The sequence below is a fragment of the Vicia villosa genome, unplaced genomic scaffold (genome assembly GCF_029867415.1).
Source record: "Vicia villosa cultivar HV-30 ecotype Madison, WI unplaced genomic scaffold, Vvil1.0 ctg.000025F_1_1, whole genome shotgun sequence".
NCBI lineage: Eukaryota > Viridiplantae > Streptophyta > Magnoliopsida > Fabales > Fabaceae > Vicia > Vicia villosa.
In genome coordinates this window covers 333,173-348,108 of record NW_026704957.1, presented here as the reverse complement: position 1 = coordinate 348,108, position 14,936 = coordinate 333,173, and the positions used below count along the sequence as shown (strand labels likewise).

The 14,936-nt window shown below is 32.3% G+C and overlaps 2 protein-coding genes across 2 annotated transcripts; both read left to right on the top strand.

The window, feature by feature from the left end:
• Positions 1-4,618: 4,618 nt before the first annotated feature.
• On the top strand, positions 4,619-7,428 carry LOC131622146 (sigma factor binding protein 2, chloroplastic-like). The gene has a single exon (XM_058893178.1). It carries the CDS (start codon positions 4,722-4,724, stop codon positions 5,205-5,207), a length of 486 nt encoding a protein of 161 aa, XP_058749161.1. The 5' UTR covers positions 4,619-4,721; the 3' UTR covers positions 5,208-7,428.
• A 3,168-nt stretch (positions 7,429-10,596) lies between these two features.
• LOC131622145 (uncharacterized) lies at positions 10,597-11,277 on the top strand. Its single transcript, XM_058893177.1, has one exon. The coding sequence runs from the start codon at positions 10,701-10,703 to the stop codon at positions 11,184-11,186; it is 486 nt and encodes a 161-aa protein (XP_058749160.1). The 5' UTR covers positions 10,597-10,700; the 3' UTR covers positions 11,187-11,277.
• The last annotated feature ends 3,659 nt before the right edge of the window (positions 11,278-14,936 follow it).

The following is a 14,936-nucleotide window of genomic DNA, read 5'->3' as shown; positions in this document are numbered from 1 at the left end:
AAGATTCAAAGCAGTGTTAAAGAGAATCCAAATTTGAAGTTGAGTGATATTACGGAGAAGACACGTGAAAAGTGGAATGTAGGGATTAACAAGGCACTTGCATATAGAGCAAAGACACTTTCTGTTGATATTGTGGATGGTCCATTTAGAGAGCAATATAGAAGAATCCATGATTATGGCCATGAACTGTTAAGTACAAACCTTAGATCAACTGTTAACATTACAAGTAAACCATTTCAAGGTGAATGGGACAACACTTAACACCCTGATAGCCCAATGAATCCTGACTTCCAGCGGATGTATATATGCTTCAAAGCTTTCAAAGTTTTTTTTCTTTCAAAATCAACCTATTATAGGATTGGATGGGTGTTTCTTAAAGGTATACTATGGTGGAAAAATACTAGTTGTCATTGGGAGGGACCCAAATGACCAAAACACTTCCAGTTGCATATGTTGTTGTTAAGGGTGAAACTAAAGATTCATGGAGCTGGTTTTTAGAATTATTGATAGTTGATTTGGGAGATGTCAGATTGTGCAAAACCTATACCTTCATAAGTGATCAACAAAAGGTTAACTCTCACCTTGAATTTTACTTATTTCACAATTGTTTAAAGGTCAACATATGTTTTATCCACCTAACAATTTTTTTCTGATTACAAGGTTTGTTTCCATCTATTGAGGAGTTACTTGGGGATGTTGACCAAAGGTTTTGTGTTAGGTATACCTTTATTTGTTTGCATTTAAGTATGCTACTGATTTGTATAAATTGTTTGAATTGTGGCATTGTGGCATTATAGTCCCTGAAGTTGTTTACAGATTTTACTTTATACCCTTCAATAATGTTGCAGGAATTTATATAACAACTTTAGGAAGAAGTTCCCTGACCTAAAATGGAAGGAATTGATGTGGAGGGCTGCAACTGCAAGTCATGTGAATGATTGGGAGAAAATAATGTGTGAAGTCAAGGGATTTAATGAAGAGGCATTCAAACATCTCATCAAGATTCCACCAAGATTCTGGAGTAAATCAAGGTTCAAGAAAAGGATAGGCTGTGACACTTTTGTCAATATATGTCTGAGGCATTCAGTTCTATGTTTGTAGCTGCTAGAGCCAAGTCAATTGTGAGAATGCTTGAAGAAATTAGAGTGTATCTAATGCAAAAATGGGAATCAAATACGAAAAATATTGACAAATATAAAGACACAATACTACCAAAAATCAAAAAGAGGACGGCTAGGGAGTCACAGAAAACAAACCATTGGATTATGGGGTAATAAGATTAATTTATTTTCCTTTCACTCTGTTATATGTCTAACATTAAATTGGCTTATGTTGAATATTCATCCTGTTTTATAGGCGTGCAGGTGAATATGACTATAAGGTTAAGCATATACCACTCAATGGAGAAAAATATGATGTTAATCTTTCCAAGAAAGAATTCTCATGCATGAAGGATCAACATTTATAAATTGATAATTTTGTACCCGACTGTTATAAAAAGAAACTTTATGAAGCTTTCTATGCACCAATTATTTATCCAATCAATAGGGGAACTTTATGGACAAAATCCGATGCTATTGATCTCCAGCCACCACCAATAAAGAGACAACCTGGAAGGACCAAGAAAAAGAGGAATAGAGAAGTTGGAGAAATTGTGAGGAACGAGACACACTTGAAACGGGAAAAACATGGAATCAAGTGCAGTCATTGCCACAAGGATAGTCACAACAAAGCCACCTATAAACTACCACAACCCTAAACACCTCCAAGTCAGGTACCAGAAGGAGCCTCAACTTAGGAACCACAAGAAACAACTCCACAACCATCACAACCATTTGTTTCAACTATTTTAAGTCAGCCACCACAACCAACTGTTTCAAGTCAGCCACCACCCAAAAAGAAAAACGTCATAAGGGTGAGTAGCCTATTTCAAGTCAACCTTGATGTCTGTTATGATGTTTGTTATAATGTTTGATATGATGTTGGTCACATTTTGTAATATCACTTTGATATGCCTTATAATGGCTTACTAACATGGCTTATAATTCCCTTTTATAATGTTATTTATATGCCTTATAATGGCTTACTGACAATGACTTATAATGGGTTTTTTTATCACTTTTTGGAATGTTATAGATATGCCTTATAATGACCTTCTATTATTGAATATTGTTTAAGCTTCTAATGCCAATTCATATGTAATTATCTTCTGGTCTGTTAATGAATGTTGAAGTGGCTTATAATGCCAAGTTATGTGAAAATCTCTGCTGGTAGTATATTCTGCTCTTTTCTGATACACTACAATTTTGTCCCTTATCTTTCTATAAGATTTCCATTAAGTCCTCTAACTTTATAATTTGTTGCACATTGGTCTATTAATTATTTTGATTAGTAACAATAAGGTCCCTTTAGCTGCATGTTTCACATGTTACATTTTGTTTCAACATTTATAGCACTTATGTATCAGTGTTAAAATAGAGAATAATGAACAAACATTGCTAATATGTTAAAACAGACAATATATAACATTCTTCATTAAACCAACAAAAGAGTACATTCATAATGTGATAACAAAATATTGAATTACCCTAATACTAATTGAAATATATGGTCACAAACACAAAGTTTAACCCTAAGCTCAACATCCCAACCACAAAGGACATTTTCAACCATCTTATTGTGTAAACAATCTCATCCTTCAATTTCAAAATTTTCTTCTTCTGCCTTTCAATCTTCAAGTCCCTTTCATCAATAAATTCACAACCTAATCACTTGAAGAAATTACAGCCCTTATCCATGTGATTTATGTAATATCTACAACTCCAAAATTTTCTCCCATAGTTGACACTATTCACATCTCTAACAGCACGAAGAACACTTTCATCTTGGAAAAAACACTCCATTCTCTTGTTTCTACGAAGCAAAAAGCCAGATGTACCAAAGAAGATGGAAGAGTAGTTTGGAGAAGATGATGGAAGCGTAGGAAGTCACAAACTAATAGAAGATGGATGAATAATGAAAAACAAAGAAGGAAGATGAAGAATGGGAAGCCACAAACCCTAGAATCATTTATTACAGAATACCTGAGTGTTTATTATACTGTTTGCATATACCTGTCATGCCACCTCGGACATAGTTAACAATTTTTCACCCAAACTAACGAAAAGGGTCAAATAGTTTAACAGAAGTGAAGTTAAGGGACCACTACGTAACGTTTTTTAATTAGGGGACCAAAGTAGAACTTCACTTAAAGTTAAGGGACCTAACAACTATGTCTATAATAAGATAATAAGACCACTAATTTTTAATTAATTTTTTTAATGTAAATCAAGTACCATAAATAAATACATATTATTTACAAGAATTGCAACTTTGAGATTGGATTCTACATACCACAATATATTTGTTAGTATAATTAGGAATTGTTAGTATAATTAGGATGATTAGTTTTAGCTTAAAATACCACATTAATTTGTACATTTTATTTGACACAAAGCAATCAAACATGCCTTTATATATCACTAAAACATGCCTCTCTCTCTCTCTCTCTCTCTCTCTCTCTCTCTCTCTCTCTCTCTCTCTCTCTCTCTCTCTCTCTCTCTCTCTCTCTCTCTCTCTCTCTCTCTCTCTCTCTCTCTCTCTCTCTCTCTCTCTCTCTCTCTCTCTCTCTCTCTCTCTCTCTCTCTCTCTCTATATATATATATATATATATATATATATATATATATATATTAGTTTTAAAGAAATTGAAAGTGTAGGGTTCAAATTTTAACTATAGTATAAATATACATTAATAATTAATCACTAAAATTTTATCTTTAAAACAAAAAACTATAACATTTTCTATCCAATCAAATATTGAACAAGCCAAATGAACATGGAAATATACTTCTTTATGTATCTATTTAATATGAAAAAAAATCTTATTTCAAAATAATATAAATTCTTATTTTATTATATATTATAATTATACAAAAACTTCTTCTTGAAAATTAAAATATAATTAATAAATTCTTATCTTAAAAAGAAAAAGTAAATTTTTTATTATTTTTCAAAAGCTATTTAATAATTTGAGTTAATCAAAGTAACATTTTAAAATATTATCCATTTGTTGAAAACACATACAAAATCACTTACATATTATTCATTAAAGTACTATAAAAGATTGAGTTTAAAGGTAGTGCACTGACAGTGTAAACAAATTTTACACATACATCCAATCAAAATCTTCACACTTGCCATGTCATATTAATTTTTTTAAATTAAAATTGTGTTTTAATTGAATGCATGGTTGTGATTGGTTGACAGTGTAAAAATATTTTAGAGTGCATAATCCTTTTTCTCTAAAAGATTATGTAAACCATGTTGTCAATTTTTTTGTGACAATTTTGTATGAATTGAAACAACTATTTTTTTTCAATTCCCGAGGTTAATATTTTTAGTTGCACGTTGACTTCTTGCACAAAAAAACTGTCAAAGAACGAATAAAATAATGAGAAAAAAAGTGCACACCACGCGCGGCTAGTGTCGGCTGTGACTTGCATTAGGCCTATAGCCCTCACTCTCCATTTAATTTTCCATTAAATCACAATTATTTTCTTCTTTCATTTTACCGGACACACATCCATGCCCAATAACCCTTCATTCATCTTCACTAAATCATTATTATCTTCAACAAAACCAAACCCAATACAGTACTACTAGCTTTGCTGCAAACAACCATGGACACCATTACCACTCGCAGCACAAATTCAGTGATTAGTTCTCTACAACAAAAGACACCAGCAAAAATAACCAAATCCAAAAAGAAAACCAACAAACCCATCAAGGTGGTTTATATTTCCAACCCTATGAAGGTTAAGACCAGTGCCTCTGACTTTATGGCACTGGTCCAAGAACTCACGGGCCAGTACGCTGAATCGCCGCTGGATCCTTCAAAATTTCAAGTGTACGGCGAGGATGGTAGCGTTACTGACTCTGGGACTGGGTGTGAGAATATTATAATGGGTTGTGATGAAAATGATCACACTGTTGTGACAGTGCCTCCTCTTGTGGATTCTGATGAACAAGTGGTGAAAGCTGGTGGAGGATGCTCATATGAGGGTTTTGATGAAGATGTACTTTTGACTCCTCAGATGGTTGAGAACATTTGGGATCTGCTTCCAACAAGTGCATTTTATGAACCTTTTCAACTTGATACCTATTGATTCTGTTGCTTCAGTATAATTATATATATTAATTGGTAAGCTCAAGAAGATACCCTATATTTACATATTCTCTGAAAACATAGTAACTATATAATAAATCTCTAGAAATCTCAGTATATGTCATTTTATTGCTTCTAAACCTTATGAATGATGCAGTTAACTGTACCTTAAATGTTGATACTTTGTTCAATTTTTTAATGACTTGGATAGTCTCGCATGATGCAGCAGATTATATATATACAAGATTAATGACTAAAATAGTTAGGTCGTGATATAGGGATTTAAAGTTGCTTAATGCATAGTTTTAAATTGGAGTTGGAGTAGCAGTTGAGGTTGCAATTGCGATTACTCTTGATGTTCATTGCGACTATTGCAATGTGAAATAATTTTTCATTATACTGTTTATCTTGATTTATTCTTTTAATATTGATTGAGATGAGTTTGAAATACATTTTTGATAGATTGTTAATAGTTAAAAAGGTTCATTAGCTAGGAAGACGATTTAAATTTAGGGTTCTGAATTTTGATTTTTATAATACTGTCGATGATATTATTTTCGGTGCTTCTAACTAGTAATTGTGCAAGGATTTTTTTAATATAATGTATAATTTTTTCGAAATGTCTATGATGGGGTGTTTTGATATTTTATTGGGTTACAAATTCATTGATCAGAAGAATATTACCAATCTAACTAAATATTGTAAAAAGCTATTAAAGAGATTTAGTATGGAAAAAACAAAACATTTCTCAACTCCCATGGGCATCGGACTTTATGCATTATGGATAAAAACGAGGTAGGCAAAGTAGTTGAAGAAAGAAAGTATCGAGGTATGCTTTGTTTCCTTCTTTATCTTACTGCATCTCATTTTGATATTGTGTTCGTTTTGATATTGTGTTTGTTGTCTGTATGTGTGCATGTTTTCAAGTAAACTCCAATGAATTCCACCTCTTTGTAGTCAAACATATTATGAGGTACCTCACTAGCATATCACTTATGAGTTTATGGTACTCCAAATGACTGATTGTTTATATGCGCACTCAGCTTTTTAGTTTTTAGACTCAATTCCATTAAAATATCTTGGACACTCAATCGGAGCTAATCCAAAGAGATTGGAAACTTGGTAACCAGTGATTGAAGCTGTTAGAACAAGACTATCTAGACGGAGGAATCAACATTTATATATTGGTGGTCAAGTGGTGATATTAAAATCATACCTTTATGAGCTTCTGGTATACTTTCTCTTATTATTCAAGGCTCCGACATGTATTATCTCTAAGCTTGAATCTATTTTCAAACAATTTTATGGGGTGGGAGAGGGAACGAGAGGAAAATCAATTGGGTCCATTGGGAGAAGAAGTGTAGGGCTTTAGGCGAAGGGTGTTGGGAGTTAGAAATTTAAAAAATTTCAACAACCCTCTCTTATGAAAATGGAAGTGGAAAATTAATACAAAAAGGAGTGAGTTGTGGTACAATGCTTTTAAGAACATGTATGAGAGATTAGAGATGTTGAGTTCAATGACAACCAATACTGAGTTGAACACGTGAGTATGTTTGAAAGAGACGACATGATGATGATGATGGAGCGTGGTTGAAAGAAAAACCAAAACAGAGTGATATAATTTAAAAAGTTTGTATGATTGTAGGGGCCGGGTTTTAAGTTTGGATATTTGTGCATCCCAAAAAATTTATGAGATCGGACGACAATTTCTGAGCTCATTTCGGGATCAAGGGGTCGGGTTCTTGAAGAATTGTCCACTTTTCGGAGCCGTTATGAGAAATTAAATGGTCGATTTTGTTCCAAATTGTTAATGGTCGGATCCAATGTTTTAAAAACCGGACCGGACATCAAACCGGTGAGGGTACTGGGTCACTGGTTTATTGGTCGAACCACTGGGTCACTGGTCGAACCGCATGACTAAACCGGGTTAAACCGGATAACTCGGTTGAATAGACCGGTCGTTATAACAAACTTATATAAGTATAAAATCTGTCGAACCAGATGATTCAGTCCCTACAAAATATAATTAGTACTTAAATTTTTTGAAAATATCATATTATAAAAAAATTCACAAGTTCATAATTTAAATTCAAATTTTACACATAGTTATCACACACAATCAAATAGTACATAATTATAAAATATAAACAAAAGTTTAATTACAACATAGTTTAGATTTTTTTTTAAAATAACCATGTATTAGAAAAAAATTACGCAAATAACCATACTTCGGAAAAAATTACGCAAATAACCAAGTTTCAGAAAACATTGACACCAAGGCGCCATGTGAGATGGCGCCACCATTGTATCAGATGAAGGGAGGTGCCATTTGGGATGGCTCCTATGTACAACTTTTCTGCAATAAGCCATCTCAGATGGCGCCTTGGTGCATTTTCAAATGGAAAATTGAACAAAAATATACAAGGAGGCGCCATATGAGATGGCTCCTCCTCCTAAAAGTTGAAGGGAGGCGTCATTTGACATGGCTTATTGGGACTGAGTGTGCCATGTCAGATGGCGCCTAGGAGTAAAAAAAAGGGAATAAGCCAAGTGAGATGGCGCCTTGGTGTTAAGGGTTTCAGAAACCTGGTTATTTGCGTAATTTTTTTCGAAACGTGGTTATTTGCGTAATTTTTTTTAATACATGGTTATTTTTTAAAAAAATTCCATAGTTTAATTGAATAATTTATAACAAAATAATTTCATTGTCTACTAAATTTAATTTCAATAAAAGAAAAATTGTTTCAATGTTGGAATCTCCTTCTTCAATATCAAAATCATCTGTAACAAAATCAACCGCATCTACAACCATTTTTTTATTTTTTTAATTTTATTTTTTTATATTAATTTTTAATTAAAATAGTCAAAATGACATTGTTTTAATTTTTTAAAATTAAAAAAAATTAAAAAAATTAAAAAATGCATTTAAACCACCAGTTCACAAAAACCGTCGGTTTTCCCGGTTTTAGCGGGTTATACCGGTTTTGACCGGTTCACACCGGTTCAATGACATTCCCGATCCAACTATTGAACCAGACCGGCTACCTGGCCGGTCCCGGTTCAACCGGTTCGACCGGCCGGTTCGGTCCAGTTTTTAAAACACTGGTCGGATCTGTTACAAACGATTAACAATTAGGATAGTTACGAGTGGTTAATGGTTATTAAACCCTGTTAAAACACCACAATTTTTGGGCATCTAGGAGTCTGGTTATAAAAGAAGGCTTAAGGTTATTGTAAGGGAGAGAGAAGAAAACACATGAATAACATAAAAAGGAGTATAATCGTGAAGGATGAGGGACAGTCCAACAATGGCTGACACCACCTATCTCTCCTTAAAAACACATCAATTATCTCATTTATAGTACAATTGTGGTCTCGTGTGATCTCCATCAGGAAGATTATCTAAAATATGTTCTTTACTAGAACAATTTTGAACCAGACATTTTTATAAAACCGGCTCTGATTTTTTTTTCTCGAACGGTTTTGAACGGTTCAATCCAATTTTTTCAATTTTATTCTAGTTTTTATCCCCTAACAGTTTTGAAAGATTAACCGGACCAAATTCAGTTCCTGTTCGCGCTCCAACCGGTTGAACCGATCAATTCGATTCAATTTTTAAAATATTATTTCCAAATGCACCAAGTTTTTCTCCTACTACTGAATAATCTCGTTTTTGTTTTGGTAGTTCTGGGATATATTTGGAGGTATTAAAATTTCGTCTCGATGGTTTTAAATGTTTCGGTTCAATTTCAGAATTATACTCATTAGTCGAATTGGCATGACTCCCGAGTAGGGTCATTTAGAGTTTGCATTTTTTTTAGAGTTTTCTTAAGATTTACTTCAAATTGTTGGTGTAATTGGTTGTTTTTTTTTAAAGGCTTAATTATGTCAGAAATTGATGTGTTTATGTAGTTTTATGTATTTAGTGGCTGGTGCATCTAGTTGTTAGTGCAGTACATGCTTAATTATGTAGTATTATGTACTATTGCTGTTTCTGTGGCATCGCTTTGATATTAATATTTTTCGCTGTTTAAAAAAGAAATACTAACATTTTGGAATATTGGAATTATTTATTAAGAATGAATAGTTGGATTTCCATTGCGATGCTTAGAGTGAGCAAGTGTAAGTACATTGATTGAATGATTGAGGATTTTGATATGCCAGGCTCAACACAACTTGGGGTTGAAAACCGTTCGTTCGGTGACATAACTTCGATATTTTCTATTTCAATATTTTGATGGTTTAATCTTTTTTATTTTATTTTTAAATAAATAAAGTAGCAAGTGGAAACTAGGGTCTGATGACGTCATATAGAGTCCCACTGCTGGCGTCATCATATTTATCTGTCACCTTAATTACTTGCCACGCGGCGTCATCGTTAATGCATTTGTTACATTCTCACATCCTACCCGCGCGTGGATAACACATCTAAACTGTTGGGATTTTGGAGTGTTATTTTTCACTCACATTGATTGTTTTTGGATTAAGCACAATCTTGAGCTTCTAAAGTGGATTTTCTTTAGAAAGAATTTAAAGTATGGTGAGTTTAGAAAAAGAGCTTTAAACTTTACTTTAATAAAGCAAATTCTGCTTTGTAAGTGTTATTAAACTTGTAGTTTAGAGTTTTTTAATAGGATTAAATATGTTTTTCAATTCCTACACTATTAATTTTTAGTTTTAATTTTTATAAAAAAATTATGTTTTACTCCCACAAAATTAGTTATCCATATAGTTTTATTCTATTAGAAGAATTAAAACATAATAAAAAATTAATTTTATAAAAATTAAAATATAATTTTTTTATAGGGACTAACTAAAAACTATATATATATATATATATATATATATATATATATATATATATATATATATATATATATATATATATATATATATATATATAAAATAAGAGGTTAATGGTAGTGTCTTGATAATGTAAAATAATTTTAAACTGTCATTTGAGATTCATCAATGAGTCATGTCACATAATTTTTTTGAAAAATAACAGTATGACTTGACATTTAACATGGCCGTGATTGACTGACAGTGTAAAATTATTTTACAATGTCAGTGTACATTTTTTTTCTCATATTATAATTATAAAAAATGTATTCTTGAAAATTATAATATAATAAATAAATTCTTATCTTAAAAAGAAAAAGTAAAATTTTTTGTTTTTTTTCAAAAACTTATTTATAATTTATCTTAAATTTCTATACATGTTGGGTCAGTTCAAGCATTATTATTTTTATTTGTTTAAAGATAGATGACTTACAAAAAATAAATCGTGAAAGAATAAATAAAATAATGAGGAAAAGAGGGACACAGCACGCGCGCCTAGTGTCGGCTGTAACTTGCATTAGGCCTATAGCCCTCGCCAGCCATTTAACTTTCCATTAAATCACAATTATTTTCTTCTTTCATTTTCCCCGGACACACACACCCACGCCCAATACCCTTCATTTCATCTTCACTTGTTATCTTCAACAAATCCATGGACACCATTAGCACTAGCAGCACAAACTCAGTGATTAATTCTCTACAACAAAAAACACCAACCAAAATAACCAAATCCAAAAGGAAAAACAACAAACCCATCAAAGTAGTTTATATTTCCAACCCTATGAAGGTTAAGACCAGCGCCTCTCACTTTATGGCACTGGTCCAAGAACTCACTGGTCAGTACGCTGATTCGCCGCCGGATCCTTCAAAATTTCAAGTGTACGATGGGGATAATAGTGTTACTGACTCTGGGACTGGGTGTGAGAATATTATAATGGGTTGTGATGAAAATGATCACACGGTTGTGACAGTGCCTCCTCTTGTGTATTCTGATGATCAAGTGGTGAAACCTGGTGGAGGATGCTCTTATGAGAGTTTTGATGAAGATGTACTTTTGACTCCTCAGATGATGGAGAACATTTGGGATCTGCTCCCAACAAATGCATTTTATGAACCTTTTCAACTTGATACCTATTGATTCTGCTGCAGTGTAATTATATATATATATATATATATATATATATATATATATATATATATATATATATATATATATATACGTTTTCTTATTTATTAAATAAAAATTTTGAAGTGTCAATATGTTTCATTTTATTGTTTTATGTGAACGAACCTGATGATGAAATGATGCATTTAACTGTACCTTAAATGTTGATTTGTTTAACTTTTTGAATGACTTGATTGGATACTCTCCCATGATGCAGCAACCGATATAGATTTTTTTTTATGAGAATGCCACACATATGAAAAGAAAGGACTTGGATCCTCTCCTTCATTTTTCTCTCCTTTCCTCTCCATCCTCTCTATCTCTCTCTTAATTTCACTCTCATTCATCATTAAAAAACAAAATATAATCAAGAGAGAGAATGAAATTAAGAGAGAGATAGAGAGGATGGAGAGGGAAGGAGAGAAAAATGAAGAAGAAGATCCAAAGTGAAAAAGAAAACACCACAATGCCACTAGTTGTAAAAAAAATTCTAAAATATCCCTTTTCATTGTTTTGGTTCGTCCAAGATCTGGACAATCAGGTGAACCTTTTCTTTTTCAGCTGGGTTTGGTCAGGGGTTGGCCGACACTGTACCGGGTGTTTTTTTGCGTTTATTTATTTTAAATAAATAATATTTTTGTTTATAAATAATATAAATTATTTATTTAAAATATTAAAATTTATGTCTTTTTGGTATACTCGTTTCACCAGATCGACCATTGAAACACCGATCTTATTATACTAAATTAATTTAATTAATAAAATATCTTATTAATTAATTTACTATAAAACAATAATTCAATTAAATTTTTTTATTAATAATTTATTTTACTAAAATACTATTTTAATATCATATTAAGAGAAATGCTAACGAATGTTATATGGACACTGGTTAAGAGAATAAAAATGTAAGTTGAACATTATTTAAGAGATTGAAAAGATAAATTAATTCTAAAAATATGTGTATTAAATGTATTGAAAACATAAATAAATAAATAAATAAATAAATAATATTTTTTAATAAATAATATTAATTATTTATTCAAAATATTAAGTGAATTTAATATAACGCTCATGCTAACCAGTGCCGCGGACACTGATTAAGAATTCTAAATAAAGAAAATATTACATAGGATACATACAATATTTTTTTAAAAAGTTCCTCCCTCCGTCTCACAATAGGTGTCCTCTTTGCAATTTTTCACACTTTTTAAAATAATGATTAATTGTGTTGATTTTAATGATAGAATGAATATCATTTACTAAAATAACCTTATTAATAACAGATAGTTGAATAGTTATATGAATTAAAATACAATAAATAAAGACAACTTAGTGGAAATAAATAATAAATATCACATTGATATTCTAAAAGGACAAATAATTCGAGACAAATTAAAATATTATTTTAGTTAAATAAATAATTAATAAAAAATTTAATTGAATTATTGTTTTATAATAAATCAATTAATAAAATATTTTATAAATTAAATTAATTTAGCATAATAAGATCAGTGTTAAAATGGTCAATCCGGTGAAACGAGTATAATAAAAAGGCATAAATTTTAATAATTTAAATAAATAATTAATATTATTTATAAACAAAAATATTATTTATTTATTTAAAATTTAAAAAAAACGCAAAAAACAAACACCCAGTACAGGGTCGGCCAACCTCTGGCCGAACCTCAACTGAAAAAGAAAAGGTTCATCATGTCGTCCAGACCTTGGACGAACCAAATCATGAAAAAGGGGCATTTTATAAAATTTTTTTACAACTAGTGGTATTGTGGTGTTTTCTTTTCATATGTGTGGCATTTAAAAAAAATCGCAGATATATACAAGACAATAATGACTAAAATGATTAGGTTGTGATATAGGAATTTGAAGTTGCTTAATGCATAGTTTTAAATCAGAGTTGCAGTCATGGATAAGATTACATTACAGTTGTGATTGTTCTAATGTTCATTGTGACTATTGTGATGTGAAATGACTTTTCAATTTTTTCTACACCGTTTATCAATTGTATTACACTCTCAATTTATTCTATTAATATTGATTGAGAAGGGCTTAAAATACCAAGTCGGTTGAGAGATGGTTAAAAGTGAACATTTTTATTAGATAGGAAGAAAATTTAGATATAAGGTTCTGAAATTTTGTTTTTAGTGAAAAAATTTGAATGAATTTGATTAAAATATATTTTGATGATATTATTTTTGGTTCTATTAACGGGTCTTTGTACAAGGATTTTTTTTATAAGATGCATAATGAATTGGATGTTTGTGATTTTAGTATCATCAATGCATTTTGGTAGTAATGTGATTTACTATAGGCCAATGCAATTATACGTTAAGTTTGAAACGAGTTAGGGTAGTGCGGAGTGCACGCTCGTCGAGCCAAACGTGTAATTGAATATGAACAATAGATACGGGGTTCCAAGGGGCGTAGCCCCTGGCGGGGTGCGGGACAGCGCCCTGCCGGGGTCCAAGGGGCAGCGCGCTGTCCCGCAATTCGTTTGAATAGTTGCACCCTTTCCCAACGGACATAACAATTCGTTTGAATAGTTGCACCAGTCCCAACAGACATAACTGTTTTCCGAAAAGGTGTGTCTGTTCGTTTCTATTATTGGTCTCCTATATAAGGAGTCTTTTGGTCTCGATTTGGGACACGAAATTACAGACTTCCTCTCTACATTCTGATCTGTTCTCTATTGTCAGAAACAGATTGTTCTTCGAGAATTATCCCCGCAAAGATTTCGTGAACCCAGACAAGAATAGGGTCGAAATACTTTGTTCGGAAAGTGAACGAACACGATTCTTGAAGATATCCAGGATTATCATACCGTATATCTAATAAACGAACAAAGTATTATTCTGATAATCATGGCTGGAGGAGGAAGCACCGTCAAGGAGATGACTAAGAGTTTCGGAAAATTGGACAAGTTTCAAGGACAAGACTTCAGGCGTTGGCAGAAGAAGATGCATTTCATGTTGACAACGTTGAAGGTGGTGCACGTCCTGTCTACACCAATTCCAGAATTTGAGGAAGATGACACGGTAGAAAATCTGAGACGCCGATCAAAGTGGGAGAACGACGACTACATATGCAGAGGGCACATTCTTAACGGTATGTCTGATCCCTTATTTGATATTTACCAAAATGTTGAATCTGCAAAGGAATTGTGGGATTGTCTCGAAGCCAAGTACATGGAAGAGGACTCATCCAGTAAAAAGTTCCTGGTGACCGATTTCAACAATTACAAAATGGTTGAATCGAGGTCTGTCATGGAACAATTCAATGAACTCCTCCGAATCCTTGGACAGTTCACACTACATGGATTGAAGATGGATGAAACAATATCTGTCTCAAGCATCATAGACAAGTTGCCTCCTTCATGGAAGAATTTCAAACACAAATCTGAAACATGGAAAATACGAACTGTCTTCGATCCAACTTGGAAGTCACTTGCGCATAGAGGAATCTCTACGAGCGCATGAGGATAACAAAGGAAAAGGCAAAGAAATTGCTGGACCCTCGGTTAATATGATCGAAGAGTGTGGTAAGAACGATAACAACAAAAACAAAGGAAAGAAACGTGCTTTCAATAACAAAAAGGGCAATTTCGGTGTTAACAAGAAACCGAAACTAGAATGCTGGAAGTGCGGCAGAACAGGCCACTTCAAGAAGGATTGTCGTTTCGGAAAAAAGCACGACAACGCGAAT